This window comes from Chroicocephalus ridibundus, chromosome 1 (genome assembly GCF_963924245.1).
Source record: "Chroicocephalus ridibundus chromosome 1, bChrRid1.1, whole genome shotgun sequence".
Lineage (NCBI taxonomy): Eukaryota > Metazoa > Chordata > Aves > Charadriiformes > Laridae > Chroicocephalus > Chroicocephalus ridibundus.
This window is the reverse complement of record NC_086284.1, coordinates 154,758,950-154,773,137: the sequence shown is the minus strand read 5'-3', so window position 1 is coordinate 154,773,137 and position 14,188 is coordinate 154,758,950. Positions and strand designations below refer to the sequence as shown.

General features: G+C 43.6%; 1 protein-coding gene across 5 annotated transcripts in view; it reads left to right on the top strand.

Annotated features, from left to right (window-relative positions):
• The window catches only part of DENND5B (DENN domain containing 5B), a 120,164-nt gene that overhangs the window by 68,905 nt on the left and 37,071 nt on the right, over positions 1-14,188 (top strand). For 3 of the 5 annotated variants that reach the window (XM_063319237.1, XM_063319229.1, XM_063319245.1), the window contains 3 exons: positions 6,596-6,783; positions 10,181-10,717; positions 12,116-12,347. In XM_063319237.1, the coding sequence (XP_063175307.1) occupies positions 6,596-6,783; positions 10,181-10,717; positions 12,116-12,347 (957 nt within the window). Of the gene's footprint in view, positions 1-6,595; positions 6,784-10,180; positions 10,718-12,115; positions 12,348-13,175; positions 13,263-14,188 lie in introns of all 5 variants that reach the window. The other 2 variants (XM_063319223.1, XM_063319219.1) reach the window with 1 other exon arrangement.

Below are 14,188 nucleotides of genomic sequence, written 5' to 3'. Positions count from 1 at the left end.
ATAACATGGCAGTCAAAAGTGGTCTTGAGCAAAGTTGTTGCCTGCTGGAGTCTGTGCCCTCCTTGCCACCCTGCTGCCCTGGCCCAGAGCTGCTGCCCACCGGGGACGAGCGAGGGGCTCCCTGTGCTGGCCGGGGCATCCTCATGTGTCCTGCTGCCGCCTTGTCAGCTTGTCGCAGACTTTTGTCCTGCTCTCGGAGGCTTAACCAGGCTGGTAATGGGAGCTAATTCAGGTTTTCCTGTGAATTCATTTTTTAAGGTGGCTCTTAATCATAAACTAATTTATGCTGAACCAGTGATGGCAGGCTGTGACACGGGTAAATGGTGTAAATGGAAATTTATTGAAGTGGAAATGATTTTTTTTCTATTAAGCGTTTGCCAACAAGGGAAAATGGGAAGAATTGGACTTGGTGAGTATCAGCCTCGGGATGTTTCCCTTGGGGCAGAGCTGACCCCCAGGCTGAGAGGCTAATTCTTAGTTTAGGCAATTAGATGCAGGCTAGTCTTGATCATCCTGTTTAAGAAAATATGTGTTTCCAGCTTTGCAAAAATTGCTGCTCTGCTTTTATCTTGTAACTCATACACTGTGTCTGTGGCTGGTAAATCCACACTTTCATCGGGGATAAAGGGTGTTGAGATGCCATGGGTCATTTCCTCAGGACGGTCTGCTGGTTACAGCCCCGCGTCACCGACCTGACCAAGTTCCCTGAAGGCAGCACTGATATAAGGTGATATCTATGGGGAATAAACGTTTCCTGAAGCATTTTTGTGCATTTTATCTGAACATCTCTTGAAAATCACCTGGGCTGGCTTGTCAGTCGTTGCAGCTGCTGGTATACAAACCAGGTGAAAGATGGAAGCTTCCAGGGCGCTTTGAAGTCTGTGAGACTTACATGCATTGCTTCTGTGGAGCTATTGAGATCTGATTTGAAAACCTTTTGCTTTCATAAACAGTTTTTGTCTCAGATGTGAATTTCAGATTGCCTTTTTCATCTGCAGTATGCTATATATAAACATCACAGATCTGAAGGTACGGAGCTACTAGACAGGTCTCGTCACTGTCACGCGCCATGCCTGACTCATGCTCAGAGCTCAAAGCAAAATACTAATTTTTGTTTTCCAGTTTTTCCAATATACCTGGCTCAGCTAATCCATATAGTGTTACAAAAAGTAGCTGTTGAACAGCAATTGCTTCTAATACTTTGAGTGAAGCGGGAGTATATAGAAAAGCTATTAGACACACAAACATTTTAAAGCTGGCTCAGGTGTTTCTCACTGAAGAATTAGCTCTTATTCATTAAGGTTCACTGATTATTTTTTAAAAATTATTATTATTCTCTCCTGTTGGCTTTGTTTTGTTTAAAACTATTGCTTAGAATTGTGTTGTTCCGTTTGATAATGTCCTCTTTGAGAACATCATCTGATTATCATCTTCCAGGATACATATTTAAATATGTGGCTTTGCAAAACTGCAAACACACTTTATACATGTTAAAAAAGCAGTAGAGAAAAGGAAGTGGTGCTCAGATAACCCATCTTTTCAAATGCTTCCAAGTGCTTTCAAATTGTCTGTAAAGTGGGACTTTAAAAGGAAAGGGAAGATGAAGCATGGTCTATTTTTAAAGCAATATACTGGATTTAGAAGACCCAGGCTGAGACTCCAGCTCAGCAGTAGGCTTTCTACCTTACCTTTGGTAGGTTACTGGAACGGAGAGTTGGAAAACTGCCAGATTGTTCTTTCATCAGGAAGGCTGGGTGTGTTGAAACTGGAATAACACTGTACTGATCACAGCAAGGAGGCCGTTTCTGGATTGAAAGAGCGTGTATGTGCGTTTACACGTGCCTTATACTCAAAAATCCCGTGGCTGGGCATTTGCTGTGTAGGTCCCAGGTGAAATTCTCATCTGTTTCATTACAACCAAAAATTTGAACCTGTTTTGGAGGTCTTATCTGTTCTGGGCAGGGGTAACACTGATGTCCCTTTCCCCTCTCAAAGGATCTTGGTTTTACTTTGCTTGCAACATGGGAAGAACTTTGACATATCAGACTCCTTTGTAGCAGGAAAAGCAATTTTTATGTTGAGCTTTGTGAATTGCTTAACATCTTGGAGCTTCTATACCCTATCTGTAAAATGAAAGGAGAAGGATTATTTTGTTTTGTTTTGTCAGTCACTGCCATGTTTGGACTTTAAGCTCTCTGGGATAGATATTTCTGCATGCACAGTATCTGTTGTAATACTGTGCTGATTGGTTATTGTCCTGTTATTGTGTTATGAAGAATCAACATCAAGACAAATATTTGTCAAATGTTGTCCTCTTTCAGAAAAACATTTATGTTCAAATGCTGAAACCGTTTCCATCTCCAGCACAGAATAGTGATTCGTAATTGTATAGAAATCTCTCAGGGTTTGCATTTTAAGCATTATGTTGTATTTTATGAGCCATGTGAATGCTATGAAACCTTTGTAAAGTGTGGCTGAAATGTGCTCACATAGCGGAGTTGCTGATCCGCGACAGAGTGGGTCCCCAGGGGTCCAGCGCAGGGAAGTGAGATGCAGGGACTTGGCCAAGGGCCCCTGGCAGATGCCGCCAGAAAAAGGGGTTGGATCCAGAGTCTTTGAACTCAACTCTGTTGCCCTCTTCTTCATTTAGGGAGAAGGTTTAAGTGTGAGAGACAGACCCGTGCCAAATACAGCTAAGTGTTTTTTAGGAGGCAGCGGTTGCAATAGAAGCCATAGGCGCCACTTTGCCCTGGGATTATCCTCCTTGATCAGTTTCTCTTGGAAAATGTCCTGTGTACAAATTAGAGATTTAACTTTGAACATGAAGAACTTGCTGTAGGGGCTGTGCTCGATGATGTTCCCTGGAGATGTCCTGGAGAAGAAGGCAGGATAGTTCCTTGTCCCAAGAAGGCAGGGCAAGGAACGCAGGTATAGCTGCCAAGCTGAATAAATACTGTGGTATAAGCTGTCATCACTTTGGGAGTGGGGAGAAATGAAAACTGAAGGGAAGAAAGGCGAAGCAACCAGATGGAAAGGAGAAATTTAAAGCTAAGAGCCCATCTGCACATTGCAAAGAAACATGTCTGCTGTTCGGGACATTCACTGAGTCTCCAGATCTTCTGGGTCCTTTCTCCACTGACCGGCGCTGTGCAGCAAAGAGACAGGGAGGAAGCCTCAAGCTTAGGTCTCCACTGTCCACTACTTATTTCTGTACACGGGGATGATTTTGCATGGAGCAAATCTTTGCTCTGGTGGGAGCAGCTACTGCTGTGGGCCGTCCCCCTGGGCTGGGACCTTCTGCTCATGCATTTAAAGCAGCCAGGAGTAGCCTTGTTGGCATTGCAGGGCCTTTCACTGCATCCAGCGTGGTGTACACCACATGAGGTGGGTGAGCCCCGAGAAAGGAAGGGATTTATTTCACAGATCTCAGAAATTGCTTTGCTTTGAGCCATTTGTCAGTCTGAGTTTGTGAACCTCTGTGGATATCACCCAGACAGCGTTTTTTGTTTTTGTATTTTTTCTGGATGTTTCTTCATGTCAGATGGATGGGAAACGGGACTGATGTGTCCTTGATCTGCCCAACAAACAGGCCTTTCTCAAAAGACTCTTCCTAAACTGGTGACCACTATCTAATCCCCTATTCTAGCTCTGAAAGTTGGAGTAGGATCGGAGAATAGTTTTTCCTACCTGGGCCTCTCATTCATAAAATAACAGGCAAAACTCGACTTGCAGTTGGAGATTGTTATCAAAGTCTAGTAGTGATGATGGGATAGGATCTGGAAATGCTCTCTCCCTTGATGGAAGCACACACAGTCTATACAAACCCTGTTTTTTCTATCCGCTTTCATTCTTTCCTTTCTTCCTTTTTGTCTGTTCTGTCTCCTCTTTTTCTCTCTCTGGTTTGGGGAAATGGAGGAATCCCTTGTTTCCAGGTTGTCCTCAGTAACCACCTAAGCTTCCCTCAAATGCTGATAGGTAAGAGAATCTCTCCATCAAAAATGACCTTATGCCTTACAGGATAGGTGTCTAACCTTGTACAGGCTTGAAAGTAAATAAAAAGTTTCTAGAGTTTCTTACTTCATTAAACAAATATCAAAAGAACCATTTCCAGGTTTTTTAAAATTATCTTTTTGGCAGAACCTGGGAACTTCTTTCTCTTCAGTGAAAACTGCTGTGTACGTAACTGTTTTTTATCTCTGCTAATGGCTAACAAGCAGTGCTAGATGGTAACAATTAGCCTAATAATTTGGTCATCACTAATTTTTTTTAGAAACAGCTCTCCTCATAGTAAATTGGTTATAAAACTTGTGCTAATGACCATGTTGTGTATTATCCATAGCATAAAAGAAAAGTGAGCATGCATTTCTAGAGCCGAATGCCCCTATCCAAAAAGATACTTGCAACCTTGCTGTGAAGACTCGTTATTTCACATGGCTGTGTAGATCCAAACAGACTTTGAAATTCTCATGCGTACTAAGACATGCTACTTTCTGTATTTGATTTATTTTTTTTTAAACCTTTAAAGCTTTCAGGGTTATGAAATGTTATGAGACACCTAAGCTTCACCGGTAGGTGTTGTAAGTTGACTTCATGCTCTTGTTGAGTGCTCCTCAACAAGACGTGTATAATTATAGACCATTGCATAGGAAGGGATTCATAAATGGCTGATCTGTAACTGGGAATGGTTTTGAGGTGTAACCTTGAGACTGACTTGTGTGCATGAAAATCATTTTGAAGATTGAGTGACTAGCTATTAGTAAGACAAGATGAAAAATGTTCTTGCCCTGCCAGCTGACCTTCTGCAGATCCAGGCTGGTTTTCCACAGAGAGGTGCTAGCAAGAAGGAGAATGGGTTATGCAATTTGTTGTTTTAATTTGCATATTTATTCAAGCACATCTTCCCAGTGACCTCCTAATAGCTGAGCAATGTCAGATGACAGCACTTTTGCTGTCGCTGATGTCTGCCATGGTATCAGTCTGGCTTGTTTAGGAAACAGAAAGGGCCAGGCTGGGTTCCTATCCAGGCAAAAGCAGTCAGTGGGGTTACAGGGGAAAAAAAAAGCCTTGTTACCCTACTCAAAACCAGAGTGTTCATACATATATCTTTAATTTCTTGGAGTGGGGCAGAGCGGTCTAGGAGAGATGGGCGACAACCCAAGTGTTAGCCAGGATCTAGGTCTGGCCGTGGTGAGAGTGGAAAATCTTTTGGTTGCTCAAGCCAAAGCTAGCGAGACTTGCCTGGGACTGATGAGAACTGATTTTGGATACAGCTGTAGAGAAGACATCCCTTCTGCCACTCTTGCTGTTTACTTATGTCATACCCATGTGCTGAAGCCGGCAGGAACAACTTCCACAAAGAGTGAAGAGCAGCTTTCACAAGCGGTGGAGGCCCAGGATGGGAATCGGAACAGACTCCCCCTCTTGTCTGTGCCGTGCACCTCGTGCAAGTTCAGAGTCACTTACAAACTTGCACTTTGGTGTTCCTACCAAAGACTACCATAAATGAGATGGGCTGCTCCTTCGTAAGTTAAGATTCTTAAGGAATTAGGGCTTAAGTACTTTCATGTTCTTAGAAACTTGGAAGGAGTCGTTATTGATGCAGAAGCTGCTGTAATATGGAGTAGAAGCAATCATCTGGTTTCACATGCACCAGCAGCTTACAAGACCCAGGGGTCATTTACCTGTTTCCTGGTGGATAGTCTGCAGTTTGAGAGTCACTGTAAGGATGACCTTCTCTTTAATACCAACGTGTGATATTATTTATTTATTTTAAAAATCTCTGTTATCAAATTTAGATTCCCTCATTTATATTAATAAATAGGTTGTGGTATTGCATCATGCCAGCTGGATATTTGAGAAATAATTTGCTCTTATCCAAATATTCTTGCAGCTCAGCTGGATCAAATTAAATTTTAATTTAAAAAACAATGCACGGTGTGTTTACTTGAACCAAAACATTGCAAAGCAATGAGCTTGTGGATTAAATACAAATTTGGGAAAACAATGCAATATAAATAAGCTAGCTATACAGAATATTTTTGAGAACTAAATTTGTATTAGGCTTCTATTTGGATTTTACCTGAAAGCAGTGCTTTTAAATACTTAGGGACTGTAAACTTCTGTTTATATGTGACCAAGGCAAGTCTTCTGGAAAGTACACTCAGCCTTAGAAGTGGTAGCAGGTGGAGCAGAAGCAGGCAGGCAAGAGCAAGTGAGAAACCACAATGTTTCCTTGAAATTCACTTCTTTCTCCTCTTTTTCCCTTGTAAAAATACATGCTTTTTATAGAATTAGAGTATTAATATCCTGTACTATAGAGAGAACGTTTGGTATCCTTTTAATAAATGAATTTAATGACGGAATAGATCTAGATAAGATATGAATATTTATGCTCAGCATTTTCTTCCTGGGGGTAATGAGTTTTGATGCATTAAATAATGTTTAAGGTTTTTAAGTACTGTCTTATTTTCAAAAGAACATCTCACCATATAAACATGGTTTCTGTCTTGTTTTGCCACTGATGTCCTTGCCAACGGGATTTCAAAAGAAACACAGGAAGGCAATTCAATATCTGTCTCTCTCTCTCCCTCTCTAGATTATCAGCGTCTGATGACGGTGGCGGAGGGGATCACGACGCTGCTGTTCCCATTTCAGTGGCAGCACGTGTACGTCCCCATCCTTCCTGCCTCTCTCCTGCATTTTCTGGATGCTCCCGTTCCCTACCTGATGGGGCTGCAGTCCAAGGAGGGAACCGACCGCTCCAAGCTGGAGCTGCCTCAGGAGGTCAGTCTCTGCCTTTGGGGTCGTTATCCTCAAACGTGTTATTAATATTTGTGCACATCCCTGCTGGAAAATGCCACACCTGGTGTTAGGAGGCTCCTCTGGCACCGTGAAAACTGTTTGCCAGCAGGAGTGGGGTAGTGGGGGAAGTCTCCACAGTCCTTCTTGATCCATTTCTGAATTTAATGAGTGCCGCTAATTATACTTCCTAAATGCTTCTCCTTCTGCTTATTGCTGTGACGCTGAAAGCTTCTCTGCTTTCCCGACCTCACAGGTTTCACTAGGTTTTGTCACCCTGTCAGTGTTGCACTCCTATCGATAGAGGGCTAGAGGGCATTTCATTCAGGGATGGTCTTTATGAAACTGGATCTCGGGTGCGGTTGCTGGATGGTATAAACCTGTCCCTGTCCCCCAGCTGCTGATGAGAAGGGTGTCCCATCCTGCCAGCCTCGTCCCACCCATGGGGGAGCCCATGTGTTCCTGGTTAGGTTGAGGTCTGTTACTAGACCAGCTTCCTGGCCTCAAATGAGCCAGATTTGCATTAATACCGTGCCTGTGAGCCACTTAGTGGCATACGCACACGTATGCTTTTAAAATATTGACTCATTCCAATGATTGTCTTTTGGACTGAAGATCTTCTGTCCTCCCATGCAATGGGAAGTGAAAACTTTGCTTGATCTGTCACACTTTTCCACAGAGAAAAAAATGTAGGAAAGCTCATCCTCCAAATCTAGGTGTTAAAATCACTGGTGGTAGAGAGGGAAATGGAGATTTTTCTCCTCAAAATTTGAACAAGATGATTGAAACTGCTTTGCATTTTAACCTGGCTGCTGATCACTCTCCATACTGCAAAGTCTTTGGGATGTGGCTGGCCTGGCTGTATTGGAGATGGTGACTGGACCCACCTCTTGAGCGTGCCTGCCTTTTAACTTGTGTTTCTTCTTAAAAACAGTGGGAACCCTAAGAATAACTGTTTGCACGGCTGTAACGTTTCGTGATGGTGGCACTGCTGTGCCCAGCTCCATGCGGGGACCTCTCCTGGGCACAGGGTCCCTAAGGCCTGCGAATAGGTGCTCTTACTGAGAAGGCAGGTGGGAGCAGCAGCAGAGGAGAATACGCAGGAGGGGGAGTTTGTATATGGAAGCGCAGGGATAAACACAGGGCAAGGATAATGTGTTTTTTAATAAAAGTCTATTTTAAGTATAAGGCGGAGGTAACTGGTTCTTAGCCTTGGTGGCGTGTAACAGTGCAAAAAAAGTCTTACCGCATGCGTAAAGTGGCCCAATCACATGAAATTTGCATTGGCATGGAAATAAAACTGGTATCTAGCTACGCTTTTCAGTAAAACCATGCTAATATTATGTAATTACTGCAATTTTAAAAATTATTAGTCATATGCTTTTAGTTAGCAGATTAAGCTGTCATTTTCCTTAAATTAAAATTTTAATGTGATGCGCTTGCAGTATTGCTGGAATAACAAATTATATACCGCCAGTGAGGGAAGAGTAATAGTGGGGTGGAAACCACCCCCCCAGTTACGAAGTTTAACAAATGAGTGAAAAATGTCAGCACAGCATTTGTAAGCACCACAGGTCCAGTAACTGTGGGAAAGGGAAAGAAAGACGGGGTATCAAACAGGGAAGATCTTGAATCTCAAATTCCCCAAGACAATAAAAAATAGAAAATCCTTCAACGTGCGAGCAGTGATGAAGCGCTGTTCGTTTCAGCATGTCTTTATTGTTCGGGCCAGGGGCTAGCTTTTTAAGCTCTTGCTCTAAATATAAACCGTTTGTTTGTAAGAGATAAAAATTCTAACAACTGGCCATCATGCTGTCTTAAGGTTACTAATCTCTCTGCATTAACTTTAATCATCAGATGTTTTTGAAGAGAGAAGTGAGACCAATTCCCCGAGGGTTTTCTGAATCCAAATCCCATTTTTCAAATTTTGTAAATGATATGCAGAGCTGAAATTAAAAAGCCTTTGAAATGAAATATTGATAGATAAGAAGACAGTCCCTGAGCTAAAGAACCGTAGTGACACATACAACTCTTTAATAGCTGTGTAGTTAAGTAAAGCAAATTGTTTTGTATGAAGAAATGCTTTGCTTTGTACAGTCCAAATTTATTATGAAAGAATGAGCTGAAGGGACACTTCTGCTTTACCAAATGAATCCTAATGCCTATGTGAAAGGTGATTAATCTCAAGCATGTCCCTGAAATATCCAATATATTATAACCATGTTTGCTGTGGAATGCATTGTCCTGCTGAAAATTAACCTTTTCAGAAAAGGAGGAAAATAAGTCCTTTCTGTTCACATAATCTACAGTATTTTGTGAGAAGTAAAGAACAGTAGAAGTGCCTTGGAGAAGGCGGAGGAGCTGTGCTAATGGCCAAGTCAGGGTAACAAAGACCTGCTGCTGCCCTGTGGGTTCCTGCATCTCTCGTTCTGCATCTTTACGCCAGGGTAAAACCCGTCAGAGCTCAGCATCTTGGGAATCTGACCTGGTTTAAGATTTTATTCAGCACAGTGCACTCAGACAGAATTTCAGATGTAAGCCGCAGTTCAGAAGATCAATTACTGCTTTTCATTCTGCTGTTATTCCTGAGGGTGCATTTGCAATGTAATTAATTTTTATGTAGGGTTCTTCCATCCCCCCATTGACACTTTCCTAGTAAAAGTATCTGCTCCGCTAGATTCATGTCTTCACTTAGCTTTAATCTTATGGACTGAGATCCATCTCCATTCGTAGCAAAGCTGTCTAAGAGCACTCTGTTTAAATCTCGGGCAGAGGAATTGCCAAGATTAAAAGCCTCCATGGAAACAGGGGATAGGGAGGAGCGGGGAAATGGGGCTTGACCTCCTGCTGGAGCTATACTCAGACATGATCCCAAAGGATTTGCATGGGACTCCCTTTTGTAACTTTGCTCGTAGCAGCTCCATCTTTCTCACTGATCACCTCGTTCCTTAGCAGCACAGCTACAGAGGCTCCTTGCAGTTGGATACTGATAAAATAAATGTGCCCTTGAGATCTGGTAATTCACACAAATAGTATTTACGTGGGCTACGAAGTGGTGCTGCACATCCTGCTTGCTGGTGTGTCCTTGGCTGGTCTGGGAGGGGATATCAAATCTTTGTTGTGGGAAGTTTGGGATCTGCAAGTCCTGGGGGTACAGGAGAGGGCAGGAGGCTTTATTTATTCATTAAATTGTTGCCATCTAGTTGGCCCTCAGCTTTTCTGAAGTCTGAAATGTCACAGGCGGGACAACGCAGCTAAAGACTCCTGCATATGTGTGCTCTTACCCTTCCGTCTGGAAGCATCCCGGGAAATACAGGGCTGCTTAGCAGGGGAGCCAGTTCAGTGCTGAGCGTCTGTTTTGAAACCTTTCTTTGTATTTCAGGCAAACTTGTGCTTTGTAGACATCGACAACCATTTCATTGAACTGCCAGAGGAATTCCCCCAGTTCCCCAACAAGCTGGAGTTTATCCAGGAAATCTCCGAGGTTCTCCTGCAATTTGGGATCCCGCCGGAGGGTAACCTGCACTGCAGCGACAGCGCCACCAAACTCAAGAACCTGGTTCTTAGCGACTTGGTGAACGACAAGAAGAACGGGAACATCCCTGGCAATGCCCTCAACATGTACGAGCTGCTGAAGGGCAACGAGACGATCGCCCGCCTGCAAGCCCTCGCCAAGAGAACGGGCGTGACGATGGAAAAAATGACCATCACGGCTCCCCTCGCCGAGAAGGAGAAGGATGGGAAGTTGCCGTGTGAGGAGCTGGAGCTGAGGGACTACAAACTGAACGTGCAGCTTCGCGAGGTTTTCGCCAACCGCTTCACGCAGATGTTCGCAGACTACGAGGCTTTCGTCATTCAGGCTGCCCCCGATATGGAGTCGTGGCTGACAAACAGGGAACAAATGCAAAACTTTGACAAAGTAAAGATAGCTGTGTATTCATTTTTCTGTATGAAAGTGCTTTTGGGAGGCGGGGGGAGAATAGCTATATTATGTGTATATAGCCTGGGTACTCTTTAATCTGCTGCTCTTCATCTGCCTGACTGAGAGATTTGTCCGTTTTGATTACAGAGGGCGAGATCGCCTGCCAAAGTAAATTGGTGCCACATCCACTGAGCCGGTCAGAGCTGTCCTGGCTTGTATGAACCGAGCTGGCAGGCTTCTGCCCGGCTGCTGGGGGTAGCTCCTGTGGGTTTGGTGCAAGGGCAGCAATGGGAAGTGACTTTTTTTTTTTCCTTTCTTTCCTTTTTCTTTGCTGAGAGGAGAAGTGCACACATGAGACAAAAAATGAATCCAGTCTTTCTTGTTTCCTAATCGCACAGTCGAGCTTTTTGTTAATGGGTGGTGCTGTTCTGTAGAGGGTTATCACATTGTTATGGCAGAAGAGTACTGTTATTACTCCATTGTAACGTGTACACAAGAGTGAAAAGGAAGCTGAGATTAGAAATGGGGAAATAAACAGGCTGTAGGCTAGCAAAAGGGATGAGAAATGTTGGGAAGCTTGTGCGGTTATTATTTCCAAGTGACTCTGCAAAGTAGATAACGCTCTTAACCATCAACTTTTTCAGATACAAGCCCTTCTCTAAGGAGAATGTTAGAGGGATAAACAGTCAGGAACAAGCTAAATGTTGATCTGAGTCAGTTTTCGATCAAAAAAAATGCTGCCATGCCTTTTATTGGTCTTGTTAGTATTCAGGCGTTGAACAGTGCAGCATTCAAAAGGAGGGGGTTGTTTAGGCAACCTCTGCTACTGCTGCTACAATAAAAGGGTCTGTTAAGGTTAGGGTTGTCAAAGCTCAGTTAGAGACATAGGCACACTCTCAGTTTTAATTGGAAATTCATGATTAATTGCCCTGCGTAACTTCACAAAAGAGCACTGTACACCCCTTGATTAGGTGTAGCACCTTAATAAGTGATCTGATCCCCAGCAGGGATGCGCAGACCAGAGGTCCCAAGTGGGCACATGTGGTGGTGGTCTGCCGTGGGTTGCGGAGGGCTGGTTCCTTCTGGTGGTAGCTGCTAGGCTGCTTTCAAAAGGCTGGCAGCACGAGCACTACTTCAGTAACTCCATAATCGCTTTACTCTAGCTGTCCCAAAGCCTCCCTGACTGCTTATTTCTCACAGTCGTGGCACAAGAGGTGACCCTCGAACCAAACCCCTTTGTAGATGGATTCACACCTCTCTGAGAGGTGTTTTTGTGGTGGGGAAACCTTGTCCAAGCCTTCCCGTTGGCTGCTGGGTTGTTTTTCTGCCACAGGGCGGTTCATCATGTTGAAGCTTGGCGGGAACGTAGCACTAACGAGCTGTTCTGCATTTCAGGCTTCCTTCCTTTCGGACCAACCCGAGCCTTACCTCCCATTCCTTTCACACTTCATCGAAACACAGATGTTTGCAACCTTCATAGACAATAAGATAATCTCCCAGTGGGAAGAGAAGGACCCTTTTCTGCGAGTTTTTGACTCCCGAATTGAGAAAATAAGGCTATATAATGTAAGGGCCCCTGCACTGCGGACATCCAACTATCAGAAATGCAGCACTTTGAAAGAAGCAGGTATGTTCAGACAGGCTGGTAAAATATTCAAAAGTACAATGTCAGCCACAAAGAAATATAGATCCTCAGCCATCTGAGCAATGCAGCTGGTGAGGAAGCCCTAGAGCAACCTGAGGAGGACTCAGCTGTGTCCTTATTTTCCCTAGGCAAAAACTTCAGCATGCTTTTAAATGCTAAAACCAGCGGGAGCCTTTACCTTCCCTCTGAGCTCTCCTAGGCTGGTGCCTTTAATAAACACAAACCACACCATGGAGCTGGGCTTGCCGTTTCTCATTTCAGGCAGCTCCTGGTCCATTGCCAGGAGAGATTTCCTTCACTGTGGTGGTGGGACCAGCGCCAGCCACACCAAGGAGCTGAGCCCTGGTGTCTGTTCTGCTGGCCTTGTCTCCCTCTTCCCGTAAAGAGACCTTTTTTTGCCTTACACCATTTGGATAGAGCAGCAGGGGATGCCGGGGACCTGATCCAGTGTGGCATATTTAGTCGATCCAGCAATAGATGCTCAGTGTTAATGAAGCATACACTGTGTACTGAAGATTTGTATTTATTTCCATTACAGTCACAGGATGCATTTCCAAATTATACTTGAGTGTCTTACTGTGCAAGTATTTATTTCATTTCCAAGTAATACAGGGAAATTATACCCTTAAATTTGTTGGGAAACATGTTAATGAATTGGGGCAAACATTTCTCTTTTTTGGGGGGTGGGTTTTTTTTTTTGGTTATTGTTTTTAGTTCCTTCAGAGCATTTTACTTCTTACAAATGTGGCAGAAATAGAAATCCTGCGTTCTGCTTAACTTTTTCTATTTGAAAACAATTCTAATTTGCAGGTCGACTGTCTATTCAGCGTCTAGTTTTGGTAGATATTGTGGCACCGGAACCTCATTTTCTGTCTTGTGAAAAGCAGCAAACTGATAGTAATATCAACTTTCCTTCCTATTTACCATTCACGTTATATGTGACCCTAGCACCGATCCAGCACCTGTTTGTTTAACTTATTATTTTCGGAACCCTTCAAACCCCTGACCCCACACTACCCAGTCCTTTTCTCCAAAATAAAACCACACAAAGGGATTTTTAAATTTCTTTTGAGAGGGGAAAGAAAAAAGCTGCCGAGTTTCTAATGATAACGTCTGTAAATCTTATGACAGTTTCTTTCCCATCACAGTTTTATAAAGTAGGAAATTAGTTCTGTGTTGTTCTTGACAAATGGAAAATGGATTTAGCTTCCACGTTTTGCATATTTATTCACTAGTTGTGATATGCTGAAAAGAACGGGCCTGCCCGTTAATGGATGGGCTATAGAGTTGAATATTAAAGTTGCTAATTAAATGCTGATTTCCCCCATACACTTCCTTTCCCCTCTCCTTCACAGTGCATCTGACTCAGTGTTGAGAGGGTGACAGAATTTATTTTCATCCTGCTTGAGATTTTTGTGATTAAATCCTCACGTCCTTGAAGCAAACGACCAAACCGCATTAGTGTCAGCAGAGCCGAGATTCCCAGGGAGCCCCCTTGGGTCTTGCTGTAGCCTCCCCTGTTTCCAAGCATCTGTTCATCTTCTTGATGCTGCTCAGGCCTGGCTGCAGTTAGCTATGCTTTTTGAAGGCCTGTCATCCAGGAATGGCATATCCAATTTCAGGAGGAGGACCTTTATAGGTGTCAGATAACAGTATACCTAGTTTCAGGAGGTATTATAAGTGCCAGATGTTTTCAAAACTCTGATATCGCCCCCCATGTGTCTGCCCAGGGAGACGTGTCTGGGGCAAAGGGAGGTGCCTGACCCCACGGACAGTTGCAACCAGCCTCAGAGGTCTCCATCGTGCCAAGGGAGCGTTAAAGC